This window comes from Odocoileus virginianus, chromosome 16, assembly GCF_023699985.2.
Source record: "Odocoileus virginianus isolate 20LAN1187 ecotype Illinois chromosome 16, Ovbor_1.2, whole genome shotgun sequence".
In the NCBI taxonomy this organism is placed as follows: Eukaryota; Metazoa; Chordata; class Mammalia; order Artiodactyla; family Cervidae; genus Odocoileus; species Odocoileus virginianus.
The window spans coordinates 19109434-19127674 of NC_069689.1; the positions used below are offsets into that span (position 1 = coordinate 19109434).

General features: G+C 50.9%; 1 protein-coding gene across 2 annotated transcripts in view; it reads right to left on the bottom strand.

The window, feature by feature from the left end:
- SLC24A4 (solute carrier family 24 member 4) overlaps positions 1-18241 on the bottom strand; it is a 186923-nt gene that overhangs the window by 47188 nt on the left and 121494 nt on the right. Inside the window, exons 4-10 of one of the 2 annotated variants that reach the window (XM_070477935.1) lie at positions 16370-16444; positions 13510-13594; positions 12898-13001; positions 12003-12077; positions 9235-9260; positions 6684-6737; positions 4683-4825 (exon numbers count right to left, since the gene is read on the bottom strand). In XM_070477935.1, coding sequence (XP_070334036.1) covers positions 4683-4825; positions 6684-6737; positions 9235-9260; positions 12003-12077; positions 12898-13001; positions 13510-13594; positions 16370-16444 — 562 coding nt within the window. The remainder of the gene's footprint in view (positions 1-4682; positions 4826-6683; positions 6738-9234; positions 9261-12002; positions 12078-12897; positions 13002-13509; positions 13595-16369; positions 16445-18241) is intronic. The other variant, XM_020875995.2, reaches the window with a different exon arrangement.

Sequence of the window (18241 nt, forward strand, 5' to 3'; positions counted from 1 at the left end):
TTAACAAATGGACAAGGGTCCCCTCAAGGGAAAATGCTGGGAGGTAACAGAGAGCACTGGTTCTAAGCTTCCTGTGAAGCTACCTGCTCTGTTTTAGAGGAACAATCTCCACCTTGCACACAGTATGTTTCCAAATTTGTTCTCCATGAGGCGGTAGGCAGCGAGGTCAAAGATCTGGCTCACAGGCCCTGACGAGGCAACTGAGACGGAGGAGAGGAGCCTGCTTGTGAGGGGTGCACAGTGAGCTGCTGGCCAAGACCAGAGTCTCCAGTGAAACCAGCACCCTCCAGCAGGGAGGCCACTCTCTCTGACCCTTTGCTTCCACTCATGAGGCTGAAGACCAAATCTCCTTGGTCCCTGGACCTTCCCCGCCACCTTCAGGAACATGCTCTGGGCTGGAGTCCCTGGGGGGCTTGAGAGTTAACTCCAGAGCCCAGGAGGGTCCAGAAATAGAAACACTCCTGAACACAGCACACAGAAGCAGGGGAGACTTTCCCCTCCAAAGGGCTGCCAAAGCAGGTATGCCCATCCCTCTCCACTGGTCACCAGCTCCTGATAAGTGTCCTTCCTGGATACCAGGGTAACTAGGAGCAGTCAGAGCAAACCTGCATGAGAGTTAATAGCACAAACACGAACAAATGCACACTAGACACACACACCCTCACCCAAGAGGCAGCAAGGCTCAGCAGACAGGAGGCATGTGGTTAGAACCAAAGCCGAGAGGACCATGCATTTGTGGGAGGCAAATATTAACCGCCAATGAGGCGTGCATTGGACTCGTGGGCTCTGTTTCTTAAATGCATGTGTTATTGCTTGGGTCAAAGCAGATTACTTACAATTTAGAAGAGGAGAAGTGTTAAGGAGACAAAGGCCAACAGAGATTGCAGAGATGATTAGCGTGCGGTGGATGCCGGGAGTCTGGGGCAGCATTCTTGATGGTGGCCAAGATGCCGGGGGTTATGTGAAGGAGAGCGTTAGTAGGGGGACTTCAATGCTCAGGACCTCTGGCCTTGGGGACGGCCCCTCTCCTGGCTGAACTCCACAGCTCGGTTCTACCCTGAGGAGCAGGAACCCTCATGCCCGAGGCCCCGCCCTGCGGCAGGAAAACTGGAATCTCTCTGTCAACTACAAATTGGTGCCTGTGCATCTTTTTTAGTTGACACCCCCCGTCCTCTGGAGCCCCCACCTCCGAGGGAGGGGAAACCAGGAATACATCCACACACTCCATAGGCAAAGCCAGCTCTGTCACAGGCATCACCTTGGGGAACAATTGGGCTTAGGAGGAGGGAAAGACCATGATACTTGGCTTCTTGGGCATCTCATCCTGGCACCACCCACCGCCTGCTTAGCAGGTAACCCAGCCAATGTCACCATGTTGCCCCAGAAGTTCAATCTAAGGCCAGGTATCACCCGCTCCCTCCCCGTTCCAAGACAAAGTTGTATCCAGGGCCGGGGAAGCTTGGAAAGGTCCTACAGTGAGCCCAGCTGGTGGTCAAAGTGGCCCCGGCAATCGGGTCATGTGCAAGGCCCCCTGACAGCCAGAAAGGAGAGGCCAGACCGCCCAGCCATGACAGGAAATGGGGTGCCTGCCTGCCTCCATCCTGGACACTTTTCTTGATGTATTGTGCTCTGCTTTCTTGAGCAGAATTGAAGTGTGGTATAAAAAATGTGTAAAACTTTTAGGGGAAAAAAAAACAACTGCATGCAGAACAAAACTGGAGGATGGTACTCCCCCTAAAAGAGAACACCAGCTTGTGCTGATCTGGTGAGCTGAACTGCATGATCTTTAAGAGCATTCAAGTACATAATAGCATTTTATAGGAGTGAAGGGTAAAAAGGCAACATCTCCTTTCCTGTCAAGAGATTGGGTTAAAAAAACTTTGATTTTACATCTATGGGAAATACCAAAACTGCAAAACAGCAAAATCAGGGTTTTGTGTGTGTGTGTCTTCCTGAAAGCATCTCTAAGCCAGCAATCTTTGACAACCCTGAATGGGGTGGTTTATGTGACCTGCCTGGAGGACCAGGGGAGATGAGTTCTGAGTTTGAAAGATTCTGTGGCAACACTGTCAGAAAAGGTAAAATCACGAAGGCCTGTTCTCCTCAGGCCACTCCCAGCCCCCACTGGGGTGTAATCTCCTGCTCCAGTCAGTCAATCTGCTTCTAGGGGACAGTGCCCTTCAGTGAGTCACAAACACTTGCCCCGCTTGCCCCCCACTGTCCACCCTGTGTGCATGTTGAGCAAGTATTGGATCAGCCAAAAAGTTCGTGTGGAATTTTCCTTAATGTGGGATGGAGGGTCTGAATGAACTTTTTGGCCAACCCAATATGTTCTGTCCCGTCTCAGGTAACCCCCAGGAGGAAGGCGCCTGCCATGGGTGCTGAGTGAGGGGTGGATCTCTCCATGTGGAAGGAGGAAGGCTGCTGGGGAGAGGCGCCCACCGAAGGAGACCCAGGTAGGAGGCCTGAAGAGCACGGGCCCGAAAGGAGCAGTCACCATCCAGGCCTGCGTCTCCGAGCTCCAACCTCTCTGATTCCAGGCCTATGTCCTCCAACCCTGCCCCAGCCCATTTCCTCCTTGGCTTTTATCTAAGTGCATTCACCCTGATAAGAGCTAGTGGGAGACCTATGTCCCCTCCTTTCCTTGGCCTTAGGGGACAGTCTTGTGTCTAATATTCCAGTTTTCCAGAAATTGTCCTGGACTCCGAGGTTTGGGGGAAAGCAATAAACTTGTGGGAAATCCTACTGACATGGATACAAAAGTGAGGGCCGTCAGAGAGCACCTGGAAAGGCCCCATGTGGCCTCAGGGCAGCCTGGATTTGCCTGGAAGAGGAAGTGCTCACGTCCCCGACACGTGGCACTGGGGACCAGCCTCCTCCATCAGCCACAAGGGCAGCAGGTAGCTCCCGGGGCTGGCACCTGAGGATGCGGGCATCTCCCACTGGCCTGAATGACTCAGCACATGGAATTGCTCCTCTCACCATGAAGGTCCGGAGGACCCCAGGAGCCCTGATCTCAATGTACAGAGATGGCCAGGAAGAGCCTCTGTCTTAAGAAAATGTGAGGGGTGGGGACCCGCCTTGGAGCCGCCGTGTCTGTGGAGCTAAAAATCCCAGACAGCGGCCACCCTGTTCCCTCCCCACCGACAAGGCTGTCCTGGAAATCGCTCTCCTCTGGGGCAGCCTGCTCACGTCTAAGATACAGGCACAAGGCACAGGCCCGTGCCCTGATGGTCTCCTTCCCGGGGCCCCCGGGGTGGGCCTGTGACTCTGCTGCACCCATACCCTCTCCCCAGCAGCCTTCCTCCTTCCACGTGGAGAGATCCACCCCTCACTCAGCACCCACGACAGCTACCCTCCTCTTGGGGGTTACCTGAGATGGGACAGAACATATTGGGTGGGCCAAAAAGTTTGTTCGGGTTCACCACACCATCTCACGGAAAAATCCAAACAAACTTTTTGGCCAACCCAGCACTTGCTCAGAATGCACATGTGAGGAATCTCCTACCCTGATCCACCCCAGGGTGAGGGCTGGGGAAGTGCCTAGGAGTATAGATTTTGGCCCCTACGGGTCCCAGACATGGGCAAACAGTCCCCTCTGTGCCTATAGGAATTAGGAATTAAAGTGACCTAACAGAGACAGTGACTTGCCCAAGGCCATGAGGAATAAAAGAGAAGTACCTCACCAGGAGGCTGGTCCATGGTGCTTTTTCCTGGTTAAAGGAGACCCTTACCAACACCATGGGTGGAACTTGTTGGCAATGCCAGTTAAAGCTGTTTTTTTCCCCCAGATCCTGACTCCAAGAACCTATTCAGACCTTAACATAAGTCTTGGGTGGGAGAGGGCATCAATGCTGTTGGCTCCCTGGCAGAACTGCCCCCCTGGATGGAGTTACCAGGTAACCAGTTACCAGATAACTGGCTGGGTTAAGAAATGAGAATAGGGACTTCCCTGGTGGTCCAGTGGTTAAGACTTTGAGCTTCCACTGCAGGGGATGTGAGTTTGATTTCTAGTTAGCGAACTAAGATCCTGCATGCAGCAAGGTTCAGCCAAAAAACAAAAAGAATTGAGGACAAGGCTCCCAAGGCAGTAGCTGGTCAGACCCAGACATTTGGGGGTACTTGACAGACCCGGGCTGGCTTCAGAGGCCCAGAATCCCCAGACAAGGGTCCACAGAGAAGCTGAGGAGACCAGACCGCAGCCCCCAGGAGAAGGGGCTTCCAGTGGGGCTCTTGGGGGCAGGTCTGGAATTCCTCACCAGCTCCATGGCGTCCTCCCCAGCCTTGCTGTTCCTCTGGGCAATGAGTCAGCGGTCTCTCTAGAACAGAGCTCTCCTGACCTGGGCCTGGCATCTGAGAAACCCCAGGGAGACCCCACCTGCTCTGCCTTCCCAAGTCCTCAGCTTCCTGCCACTGGCCTTTGACCCGGGTCAGATATATGGTTCACTGTGTTTCAGGAAAGCCAGGCAGGCCTTGGGCCTTCCTCAGGAGGCCTGGGGTGACCCCTGGGGATGTGACTGTGGACGCTGGGCTCATTCTTGTCCCATCTGAGCCACAGCTCCCACATCACTTGCCCTCCTCCCGTAGGGTCCTGTGACCAAGGGAGACAGTGACAGCTTGTGGTGTGTGTATTTGTGTGGTTTTAATGGCACGTTCGCCCGCTCCTGTCTGCTCAGCCTTACCTTGCCCCAGCAATGGCAGGGAAGGGTCATCAGAGCTACTATCACAGTAATCATTACCATCCTCCAGCTCACTGTTGACTGTGTTGCCATTTGCAATAGTCTTTTGTTTGATTGTGAAAAAGGCCTGCATCTTCACATTGTACCTGCAAGTGAGTTAAGGCGGGAGGTCAGAGCTGCAGGAGAGCCTGGGCAGGGGAGTGGCTAGGGGCAGGGGGAGTGGGCAGGGGCCTCTTCCCCACCCCCGTCCCCTGCGCACCTGCAGTGAGCTTGGCCTTGGGTGAGGGGGTGGGGAGCTAAGGGTTTTTTTTTTTTTAATTTTTATTCGATTATATTAATAGTTGCTTTATAATGTTGTGTGAGCTTCTACTATATAGCAAGGTGAATCAGCTCCATACACAGAGATATCCCCTCTTTTTTTGTGATTTCCTTTCAATTAAACTTATCCCAGAGCCATAAGAAGGGTTCCCTGTGCTATACAGTAGGTTTCCCATTATCTGTTTTATACATAGTGTCAATAGTGTATTTATGTTAGTCCTAATCTTTTCAGTTGAGCTGACAGAGTTTCCTGACAGGAACCCTGGAACAATGGGGCCTGCCCCTTTTGAGTGGGCTTCCTGGGGTCATAAGAGAACTTTTAGCTCAAGAAAATGACTGACGCCTACTTTCGCGCACCATGAGCCTGTCCTCACGAAAGCAGCTCAGCCCAGCCTCAGGAGAGGCTCGAAGCAGGCGCTCCCAGGCCTGGCCTAACCGTAGGTGCCCAGAGGCCCTGCCCCCACACCGTCCCACCAGCGCCACTGTCCCCACAGAGAGGAGACTCCATCCCAGACTGCAGGCTGGCGGCCTCAGCCAAAGGCACTCAGAGAAGAGACCTTTAAAGACATTTCTCCTGCAGTTTTGACAGCTTACCATCCATTTTTAGAAAACACGATACGTGTTTTATGTCAACATGGGGATTCACAGTCTCATAAACCTCAGTGGTGTTTTCTTTTTTAATTATCTGCGGAGGTGTGAGGAGAAAATTAAAAATCTGAATGTGGCTTAGCTCATGGGTAGCTTTTTTTTTTTCAATTGTGGAAAAATACATCTGACATAAAATTTTCTATTTTAACTATTTTCCATTTTCAGGCTCACGTTTCGGTGGCCATAATTACATCTCTAAGGTGGTGCAACCAGTCGCCACTATCGAGTCCTCAAATTGTTAGTATCTCAAACAGAACTCGGGTCTCATTTGTCAAGGAATCATTAACGACGCCCTCCCCCAGGCACTCGGTAATCAAGCTCTCATCTGCTGCCTGCCTCTAGGAATCCGAGTCTCCTCAGCACCTCACAGAAGTGGAACGGCCCAGTGTTTGTCCTTTTGTGATCTGACTCCTTTCACTCAGTATAATCCCCTCAAGGTTCACCCACATCATGGCATGAGTCATACTTTCCTTTTCATGACTGACTGCTACTCATCATGGGTAGTTACGAGATGATTCTGACCCGGGGAATCTTCCGGAGGGCCTCGCGGGTGCACACCCCCCACCTGGTGTCTGCACCTTTAGAACTGCCTGCGCTACCCGCTGCAGCTGCGCAAGGTGACAGCCTCCAGAGGTGGCATTTTACGAGTCTGGAGAGATTGGAGCTGCCTGGCTCTTTCGAAAGAGTGGCATTAAATTATCAGGGGATTTATAGAGACAGCAAACAAGAGCAGTCACCCTGGGGCCAAGGGTGTGGAATTCGGTGAGGGAGAGGTCCTTGGTTGTTATTCGTTCTGGGAGCGGCCTCTGTCTCTGGCCACCAGCCGCCCGCCCTGGCCCAAATGTGGACAGTACCCCAAAACAGAGTCTGAATCTCTCTCTCCAAACTTGGCTGCCCCAGCAGGGTGTCCCCTGGAGAAAGGGGTGGCCAAAAATGACTGAAAGGGCTACCAGAGGTTTTCTTCTGACTCTGACGAAAGGCTGCAGCAGGTATGGAGCCAGGGGTGAGACAGCACAGGAGAGAAGAAAGGGCACTTACTTCATGATCAGGATGTAAAACACGTACAAGATGATGAGCACCAGGCCTTCCCACCTCAGAGAAAGAAAGGAGACTGGTTAGAACCAGGGAAGCCTGTGGCTGGGAGTGCCCGGCACGGCAGGTGGGGCAGGGCAGGGTGTCCCGTCACCTTCCCTGACCCAGGACCCAGCCCGGTGGACGAGCCACCCAGCCCCCATCTGTCCGGCAATCTGGCACTCGCTCGGTAACAGAGACGGCTGGGGTGGGGTCTTCTCAACTATAGGGGCTCAGCGGGACTCAGGAGGAGCTCCTCTAGTTACCTAGAAAAGGGAGGAACCACCTCATCCCAGGCCTTCCCTGGGAGCTCAGCCGGTAAAGAATCCACCTGCAATGCAGGAGACTCCGTTTCGATTCCTGGGACAGGAAGATCCTCTGGGAAAGGGATAGGCTCCCCACTCCAGTATTCTTGGGCTTCCCTGGTGGCCCAGATGGTAAAGAATCCACCCGCAATGTGGGAGACATGGGTTCGATCCCTGGGCTGGGAAGATCCCCCTGGAGAAGGCAGTGGCAACCCACTTCCAGTATTCTTGCTTGGAGAATCCGTATGGACAGAGGAGCCTGGAGGCTACAGTCCCTGGGATCGCAAAGAGTCGGACACGATTGAGTGACTAAGCACAGTACCTCTTCCTAGGGAAGGGAGGGGAGTGGCCAGAAGTCATGCAGACTTGACCCTAAAGGACCCTGTGGTCAAGCGAGATTCTGGCCAGCGGCCAGAGGAGCTGGGGTCAGGTGGCAAGGAACCCTAAGAACTGCCTGAAGAGACAGGCCGGGCACAGTAGCCTCTTGGGTAGAACACGGGGTGGGGGCCGGTGGGGTGGGAGTCTTTCTGGGGTGTACTCTTTCTGTTGTCCTGCAGAAGCAGCATCCAACCCCACACGTGGTAGGGATTTCTGTAGCTCCGAACAGAAGCCTCTGGGCAGTCCCATGGCTTAACTTGTTGGGTCATCTGAGTAATGTGTCCTGAAGACCTGCTAAGTGCCCAGCATGAGCTATACTCATTTTGGGGAGCTCTTCGTCTGCTGACAGAGCCCAGAGCCCAGCAGAGCGATAAAGGGGTTTGCAAACAATTTGACCACCCCCTCAGAACTCTGCCTACAGGTGAGGAAGCAGAGACCCAGAAGAAAGAGACTCTCTGGCTCACAGGGTGAGGCAGACCCAGAGCCAGCATGCTCTGCTCCCATAGCATGCAGCTGCTCACGTCAGGCCTCGTAAATACATTCCCACAAATGATCACATACAGGATACAGATCTCAATCACTGTCAACGAAGAGAATGTTTTTATGGCTTGTGGAAGGTATTGGGTTGGCCAAAAAGTTTGCTTGGGTTTTTACCACAACATATTATGGAAAATATGACGTGATGCTGAAGCTCCAATACTTTGGCCACCTGATGCGAAGAGCTAACTCATTGGAAAAGACGCTGATGCTGGGAAAAATTGAGGGCAAGAGGGGAAGGGAGCGGCAGGATGAAATGGTTGGATGGCATCACTGACTCAATGGACATAAATTTGAGGAAACTTGGGGAGATGGTGATGGACAGATAAGCCTGGCATGCTGCAGTCCATGGGGTCACAAAGAGGCGGACAAGACTTAGTGACTGAACAGCAACATCATGGGGAAAATCTGAATGAACTTTCTGGCCAGCCCAATACATTCATGCCTTAAAGGTTAGAGTGGAAATATCAACCTTCTCTTTAGAAGTTTGTGCCTTTTGTATCTTAATTAAGAAATCATTTCCAACCTCAGTGTCATAAAGATGAGTTTTATATTCTACCCTGAAATGCTTTAATTTTGCTTTTTGCAGCAAAATCTTGAATTCATCTGGGATTTATTCTTGTATAAGGTGTGAGGGATCTACATGGATTCTTCGTTTTTGCAGAATCTGAGGCTGCCCTCCTCCCCATCCCCAACTCTCTGCCTTGTAATGATGCCCCAACTCAGAACTGCCCATTACTGTGTTCTCGGTTCCATATTCCGCATTGGCCCACGTTTATTCCTGTGCAAAACAATCATACTGCTTTCATTATTTTAGCTTTATAAAATATCTTGCTATCTGGCAGGGTGGTAATATTAAGGAAAACAATCTTTGTCACTTTGAAAGGATAGATAAAGGTATGAATGCTTAGAATGATACTCTTTTGGGGATGTCCCTAGTGGTCCAGAGGTTAAAAAGTCAACTTCCAATGCAGGGGATGTAGGTTCCATCCATATTTGGGGAACTGAGACCCCATATGTCACAGGCAATTCAGCCCATGCACCACAACTAGAACGCCCATGCACTCTGGGGCCACGCCACAAGTAGAGAGAAGCCTGCACACTGCAATGAAGATTCCATATACCGCAACTAAGGCTCTATACAGTCAAGAATAAATAAATAGTACAAAAGAATGATAGCCTTTTTTACTTTCACAAGTTCTTATATTTGTAAAAGTAATTTTTTAAAAAGATTCAGTGCACCCAACAAACAAGGATACTAACGAAAAGTGAAAAAGAAACAAATGTTTAAAACTTACCATACAATTTCTTCATCATATATGAACTGGGAAGGCAAAAGAAACAAGAGTGGGGGACAGATTTACTCCAAAAGAAAAACATACACAGACCCCTAAGTACCGTGAGGAGATGCACACCAGCTTGTTCTGATTTTCACAGAAAGCTGGCACCTCTCTCTGAAGTGACCCTTCCTTCGTGGAAACCTTGGTCTGCAGATGCTGCAGGATGAGGCCTAGTATGGGTCTCCAAAGAGAACTGGTCTGGCCTTCTGATAATCCAAGTAGCCATGGGGCCCATCTGCAGGGGTCTGCCCTCATTAATGGAACAGGGTTGCTGAAATCAAGAATCTTAAAAACTGAAAAGCTATCTCTGTATGTATGTTTGTGCCTGCCTATCTATCTATCTATCTATCTATCTATCTATCTATCTATCTATCTATCTATCTATCTATCTATCTCTCCCTCCCTCCATCTTTGGTACTTCTGTGTGGGGTGGGGTGGGGTGGGGTGGGTGGGGAGGAAAGGGTGTCATTGTCTTAAAAATAAAGAATAACCCCTTTGGAAGCTCTGAGGACAAAGGACCCACTTGTACCACTTGAAGGGAGGCCGGGGTTGATGGCGAGGTTGCCACAGCTTCGTAAGAGGGCATTAACATTGTCCAACATCTCCACCCAGCATCCCCTATGTGGGATGCAGACAAATGATGCCTTTGTGGTCCTGGGAGGTATCCTGTAACTGCCCCGGCCAGGCCCAGTGCACACAGGAGGGGGCTATGTCCACCAATCAGATCTTGGAGACACTGGGGTCCCTATACACAATGCCAGGACAGGCCACGGGCTGCAGTCTGGATTTGGGCCCACTGCACCCTCTGCTGGTTGTCAGGAGGGAAGCACACACAGGATCTGCTTTGGGAGGCCACTCGGACAGGGTCATCCTGGCTGAGCACTGCTCTGAGGCTCCCCAGACTCAAAGCTCTGAGGAAGAGGCAGAGGGGAGCCTGGTATCACCACCTGAGGAACCTGGGGGACACTTATGGGGACAGTCTCAGCTTTTTATTACCCAGTGGAAGGCTACCGGCATTGAGAGGATGCAGACCAGGGACACCAGTCAGTCTCGAACATGTAAAATGTTTCTCCCAGAGGAGTTATCCATATTTGACATACATCTTAAATGTCCTGCTAGATATTTAAGCCAGCAGCAAAAAAAAAAAAAAAAAATGACCTGAGCCTTGAACTTAACTCCATTTTATAAATCAAAGTATTTTTACGCAGTTTTAATAAACACTTAATTTTCTAGTGAGTTAGCTATCACACAAGTGGAGAGGGATGACTGTACTTGGCTCAGTTTAGGATTTTATCAGGAGTCATTCATAATTTCAGAAAATTCCATCATCAATGTCAACGCCACTCACAGGGAGGCCGGTCCAGCATATCAGCCTGTACTGGGAGCCATAGGGCCTGGAGACTTCCTGTTTCAGCACAACAGATTACATCACTCAGCGTTCTAGCATCTTCCTGCCCAAACAGTGATACACTAGATGTATTCTTTTATTATGAATTACTTTTGTCTTTCATGATATAGTTTGGGCATTATGCTGATTTGGTAAAATCATATATAGGTAAATTGTTTTACCTCTAACTTTCATTTTTGGGGGTGTGGTGGGCAGTCTCTCAGATACCTGGCATTCAAGCTCCCCTTGTGTATGTGGCCTGATCTTAGGGATCTGCTCCTAACAGAATATGGCAAAAGTGATGGCTGTCACGTCTGAGATTCGGTTACAAACAGACTGTGGCTTCCATCTTGGCACCTCCTCGCCCTTGCTGGGATGGGAAGCAGTCCCCAGTGATGTGAGTTGTTCTATAGACAAGCCTGAGGCCTGCCCATTGCCTCACAAGGGATCTTAAAAGCAGATTGTTGCCCAGGTGAGCCATGCCATAACTGTATTCTGGCCGGTGGGTACACCGGTGAGAGATCCTCAGCCAGAGGGCTTGGCTAAGCCACTCCCAGATCTGATCCATAGAAAAAGGGGGCAATAAATGTTTGCTGTCTTAAGATGCTGAGAGTTGAGGGAAATTTGATACATGGCAAAAGCTAATTAATACAAAGATCATGGTTATCAAATCCAGTTGGCTCTAGATGTCCTTAGGTGGAGAACTATTCTAGAACACATTTCATACTCTAAGATCTGGGCATGCCACATGCATCTGCCCTCTTGATATGACCTGCCCTCATGCACTCACTTGAAAGCTGCTTTTGGATGGAAACTGCTCCCCTGTGGATGGTCCTCAGCAGTAAACCATGTCCTGGGCTTCACTGCTGTGTCACTGTCACATGCTATGTATGATGTCACCCCAGCCCTCAGGGGTCGCTGTTTCAGGCCCTCTGCCTTTTCTGCCCACATCCTTGCTCCCAGCTGCCCACCCCGAGGGCTCCCAGCTGGTCTCTCTCTTCCCAGCTCTGCAGTGAGCTGGGAGACCAGAAACTCTGCTCCTTAGGAAACCAGCTCTAAGTGAGGATCTGGAAGCCTCTGATGAGCACATTCTTAAGCTTAACTGCATCAACCATATGATGCCTGCTTTAGCTTTTTCAAGGCCTTTCTGCCCTCAGGGTGGTACCTGGATGTACTTGATAACCAAGCATCAGGTATGAAGTTTTCGGGACAGGGAAGCACCGTGGTGGGGAATAGGTCAACATGACCACTGTGAGTGGCCAGCCTGGGGTGCCGTGGGTTCTCTGGTCATAATGCCAGGGACAGGACAGTGGGGCAGGGGGAGGGCACATTAACTCACGGCAATGAGCACGATGACAGACAGGGTGTAGTACACGGAGTCTCGGCACACGGCCCACCATGTCAGACGGACCACCTGCCAAGCAAAGGGCCATCAGCGTTACCAGCTGGGGAGATGGGGTGTGGGGGGTCACAGCTGGGGGTCCCATCATCCCCAGACCCCTGCAGCTGCAGACACATGCCCTCGGAGCTCATCTTAACTGTCCACCAGGACCACAGTGTGTCTGGCTGCTCAAGGCCACCTTGCGCTCTTGGTCATATTTGGGGACAGAAGGACAGCATGTTCACATTCATAAGTAATGGCAAAGCTGCCCCCTGCTCCTTCACGGTGACCAAATGGCACATATCTCAGGAGAAGCCATGTGGCCATGGGAGGCCAGAGATACTCACTCTTCTCTTAGTGCTAGAACTTTCTGGGGGTGACTGGCTGCCTCCCTCTATCTCCCTTGCCAAACACAGCCTTCCATGAGCCCAACTCTCTGAGGTCAAGGCTAATGTCCCCCTGTGGCTCCAAGGATCAGGAAGATGTGATAGGGAATTGACAAGCCAGCTTCATGCACCCATAGGGAGGCCGAAGACAGGCCCCAAGTAAGTCCAGAGTCTAGCTCACGGTCAGGGTTACATTACAGAAAATGCTTCTTAAATATTTACTGCTGTCAAATAAACGCCCCACATCCCACCCCCAGACCAGCCAAGGGGGGCAGCTGGCACTCTTTCTGCTCTCAGACCCACTTGTGGAAGGAACACAGGACACCCCTGTTACACACGAGGAAATGGACTCGGAGGGGACACCCCTGCTCAAAGCCACGGGGAGTTACAGGCATGGCTAAGGCTGGGCCTTGGGTCTCTCCCACGCTATCCCAATGTCATTTCATGAGAAGACAGACACCACTGACCTGCCCTGCGAATAATCCACAAACTCCAATTATACACAGGATGTTGAACACAGCAGAGCCCACGATGGTCCCAACCCCGACGTCTCCGTGGGTGATGAACACGCCTGGGAAGAAAGAGGCACAAACCTCATGTGCAAGCCCAGGCCTACTCCTTCCTCAGACCCTGGCCGGTTCCATGTCCCCCATCCCATGAATGGACAGGACTTGTTCTTACTACCAGGGAACAGCAAAACCAGACATGGAAGAGTCCTCAGGGACCTGCTACACCAGTCCTCCCACTGTGGGGAGCAGCTTCAGTGATCATTCACATGCTATAAAACTCACCCGCTTAAAATACCAAGTTAGTGCTTTCTAGTATAGTCAGAATTATACAGTCATCACCGCAATCTAATTTTAGATCATTTTCATCACCTCAAAAAGAAATCCCATACCTGTGAGTACCCTACTCCACTCCACACCCCAGGGAACCACTAATTCACTTTCTCTCCACGTCTCCCATTTTACAGATGAGAAAACTGACACTCAGAGCTGAAAAAACATGCCCACAAGAGTCTGGGCATCCAACCTGGGTTCTTCCTATATCCCGTGTCTCAAGCTGATAGGATTTCTTACCAATAACAGAGGCAAACAGCTCTGGTGTTGAGCTTCCCGCAGCCATGAAGGTGGCTCCAGCCACATCTTCGCTCAGATGGAGTTTCTGAAACAGAAGTGACCGCAGACCCTCAGGCTGTACTGCGGGAGCAGTAAACATGCCTACTGGACACTTACAGAGAGCGCGGGGCACAGACCCACAGCCAGAGTCAAGCTTCAGGGCTGGTGGCCTCTCTTCACTCATCCTGAGCACACGCCCTCCTCCACTCTGCCTGATGCTCACCCCCGAGTCCCCTCTCCCCTTCCCCCACCTGTCAAGTTTTGTTCATTGTCTGAACACTTTAACAGTCTCTCTTTGAGGAAGGCTTTTTAAAAGGGCCACCGTGAATCAGCCACTCCCCCAGGGAAGAGAAACTGAAACATGACTCATGCAGTGAGGATCTGAGGTCCATGTGCATGCTTCCCCACTGGATGACAAGAAGGGTTTTTTTCACCTTTGGATGCCTGGAACAGGAGCTGGGGATCATCGGGGAGTCTGCTAGTCTAGCGCCTGTCACTTCTGGTGCTCACGCAGACCTTGGGTACCATGCGAACATCCATACATCAGGTTGTGGGATGTGGAAAACTCAGGTGCATAGCCTGGCCCCTGTATCCCAGAAGGCCTTCCCAATGGCAGGCCGGACACCTGGCTGCCCACTGGAATAGACCTTACCTCTTATCCCCAGAGTCGAGTCGGTCCTGGGTAATAATTTCACTGGGAGAGCATTTTCTTCTGCCAAGCCCTGGGACAGGGCTAGAGCTATCTAGGCCCATTCTGCTTGGTGAGACCATGTTCTGGACACAGAGGCCCATCCTCTGATCTGGAATTTGGGGCTGGGGGCTTTGGGTGCTTGGGAAAACCATGGAAATCCTGAGTCCCCCTGAATGCCAACCTGAAGGTGCCCAGCTATGGTCCTTAGAAGGCCTCTGGGAAGACTGGCTCAGAGCAGGACTTGGCCTCCTCCAGCTCCCCCCTCTCAAAGCACTCCTGGGGAGCCTGGCCTCTGAAGCCACTGAGGAATCCATTCCCTGGGCCAGGACAACCTCCTCAGTAAGCTTGCTACGGAAGGAGCCCTCAGAAGGGTTGGAGCTGTGGGTTTGGTGGAAAATGGGAGGGGGGCATAGCATTGACCCCCCCAGACAGAAGCCCACCCACCCTAGCTCTGCCAAAGAGGAGGTGTCACAGAGGTTCAGCCATCAAAACACCTATAATAGCTTTTAGCAGAATCCAAACCATGCTATATCCTGTCCTGCCGCCTTCCTGCTTCTGCTTGGGTCACTCCTTCCCTCTGGAATGACCTTCTCCTTCCACTCAGCCAGTGGAATTTCTCAATTCCAAAGCCTGGACCAAATGCCACCTCCTCCATGAAGCTTTCCTTGGTTTCTCCCCATAGATGCTCCCTCCCTCCTTTTGAATCCTCAGTACTTTTGATGGCTCTCACTAGGTCTCTTCCATCAATCTTCCCTATGAGGCCAGGCCCATCACCCTTGCTCACCTCTGTGTTTTTAGGGAGATGGGTAAACTCGTCTAGCATCGCCACTGAATGTGGTCCTGTGTCCATGGGCTTCTGTCACCCCAAAGAGGGCAGGGGACCCAACCTTGTTGCTGCAACCCACAGCATATTCTGGGGTGTGTATTCTGGAAAGACCAGTTGACTGTTTTTCCTGAGGGCCTCCTGTGAAGAAGTGATAGCCCACCACCCTGGGCTGCCTCTAGGTTGAGCATTCAACCCTGACATCCCAGTAGCCATTTCCTGATTCTGTTCCCCCTCTGGCTCAATTCTGTCACTGACAAGTATCTTGAAAAAGAGCATATGGTTTTATCTGAGTGGGGTAAGGGGTCAAGTGTGGAGCAAAGGGAAGGCAGGGCCTTTGCACACTTTTGCCAGGTCACTCACCACTTAGTGAACTAGGTCAAAAGCAGCAGTCCTGCTGTGAGCTCAACAGAGGGTAAAGTAATGGGGACGTGCCCACCCCTAACAATCCATGTCCAACCTGCAAATCTGCCAGTGACAGTATGACCTAAAATAGCTGGGAGACTTCATGTGGATAAAGTGCAGTAACACCCAGATCAGTCTGCACTTGTGCATGTGGGCTGAGTTGCTTCAGTCTTGCCCGACTCTGTGCGATTCTATGGACTGAAGCCTGACAGGTTCCTCTGCCCATGGGATTCTCCAGGCAAGGATACTGGAGTGGGTTGCCGTGCTCTCTCTCCAGGGGATCTTCCCAGCCCAGGGACTGAACCCACATCTCTTGTGTCTCCTGCATTGGCAGGCAGGTTCTTTACCACTAGCACCACCTGGGAAGCCCCCAGTCTGAACAGAGTAGATGCTAAAAACAGAGACAGTTTTCCTTCCTTGGCTAGAAGCTGAGGGAGGAGGGGGCAAGACTGGGAAAACGTAACAAAAGAATTAAAAGGAGAAAATGTCAGGCTGCAAAGGTTAGGACCAAGGGCATTCCCTGCCATTGCAGCTCAGCATCTTCCCTGGGGACACAGAGCCCCACCTGGTACCTGCCACCTGCAGCTGTTTTTGGCAAATGCTTCCTAACTAACCAGCTTTGGCTTAACTACCAGCACCCGCTGTGAAGCCAGAGGTCCTGGGTAATAATTTCACTGGGGGAGCATTTTCTTCTGCCAAGCTCTGGGGAAGGACACCACCCCCTAATTTTAACCTGGAGCTTCAGAGCAAGGCTTTGCACTAGCAACGCCAAGTACTTGGCCTGACAACCTTCATCATCCTAGTGCTCCCCACATCTTGGCCTGGTACTAACACACCAAGTGTCAGTCACCCCCAGCCCCCCACCCAGGCTTTGCCAAAGGTCCTAAGTCCCTCCCACGCACCTCGCAGATCTTCTCTAGAGATGGAACAAAGAAGTCATCACATACTATGGCCAAGGCGTAGAACATGTACAAAGCCTGCAAAGGAAACAGGGAGACAGCATCAGCCAGGACTCCCGCCAGCAATGGGCACGGCCAGGAATCCATCACGCTCCAAACCAGCCTGCTTGGGTTAGGAAAATTCCAGCACCACTGGAATGTGCTTCCTCAATCCTCTCACTGGCAGATGGGGCCCAGAGAGGATAAATAACCTGCTGAGCATCAGAGAGTACTAAAAGTCAGTCCACAGGGTCCTGTGTCCCTTCCTCTCTTCTTAAACAAGCAACCCTCTTTCTCCAACACACAAGTAGGCCCTCAATAGGCAAGATCCAAACCTCGAGGGCCAAGAAGGAATGCATTTAAAACCACTATCTTAAGAATTTAAATTAATCATCATCCTGATTTCCCCTCTTTGAGTTTTAGTGAAGGCATCATTTCCTGTCACCAACTGCCCACCTCCTGCCAAAACAAACTTGAGACCCAGCATTTCCCGGGATGCTGCTTGATGTTGGTCCAGGTTAAAATACCTGAGCTACTGAACATTGGGAGGCTCATGGAACAGAGTCCAGATTATAGGGCTGATCCTGGGAATTTTCTGCCTTGTGATTGAGGATAAATCATGTCTCCAGGTCGCAGTTTCTTCTGTTTGATGACAGAGCAAGACAAATCAGTAGTTTTTAGATGGTGTTATCTACAGAACTCCTCTCTGACCTGTCCACTCAACATGACTTTACTGAGCTCATCTTATATGACAGGTACTACTGTAGCCATTAGGGATAGGTGACAAGGATGCCAGGAAAAGCCTCTGCCTCTTTGTGGGGGACAAATAGGCAAATAAAGTATCTATATTGGCCGGGAAACAGCACATGCAAACATCCTGAGGCAGGAATGTGTTTGATGCATTTGAGAAACAGCAAGGACATTGGTGCAGGCAGAACATATAGAAAGTAAAGTGGAAAATGACTAATGTGAAGTTGGAGAGAGAGGCAAGGACCAGAATCTGTGGAAAGGAGGGGGGATTTTATGTTGAACACTGGTGGAAGCCATTTTTTAATTCAAAGAAAAAGTGACATGAATGCTCTATTCACAAAAAAGGGAAAGGCTGGGCTGCTTCAGCTTAGATGGTGTGATATCCCAACAACTTTACAAGTAATTGCATGCATGCATGCTCAGTCTGTCAGTTGTGTTCGACTCTTTGTGACTCCATGGACTGTAGCCCTCCAGGCTCCTCTGTCCATGGAATTTTCCAGGCAAGAATACTAGAGTAGGTTGCCATTCCCTACTCCAGGGGATCTTCCTGACCCAAGGATCAAACCCATGTCTCTTGTGTCTCCTGCATTGGCAGGCAAATTCTTTACCAACTGAGCTATTAGGGAAGCCCACAGATAAAGTGGAAGATCTATCAGTTGTGACCACAGCATCCAAGGCAAATGTGTACTGGAGTCCAGGTGTGGCTATCCCTGAATTTGATTATCTTTTGGGGGGAAGCAAAAAGAAACAAATACTGGGGGTGCAGGAAGGAGAGAGAGAGACAGGAGGCACTGCTACAAATCTCAGGATCCCAACTGAAATTCATACCCTCAGAAATTCCCCTCTACAGCATTTCCCAGGCAAAGAGCCTCTGGCTCCCCTGACATCTCAGAAACACTGGAGAGGAAAGGGGGCCACGACGGCACCAGTATTTCCTTCACTTGGGCAGGAAGTTCTGAGAAGCTTCTTAGTGCTACAGACAAAACCTGGCTCCAAAGCTCAAGTTTTTTCCTGCTCTAAAGAAGGGCTCGGCAAACTTTTTCTTAAAGTTTGAGTCTTTACGGACCATACAGCCTGTCATAACTC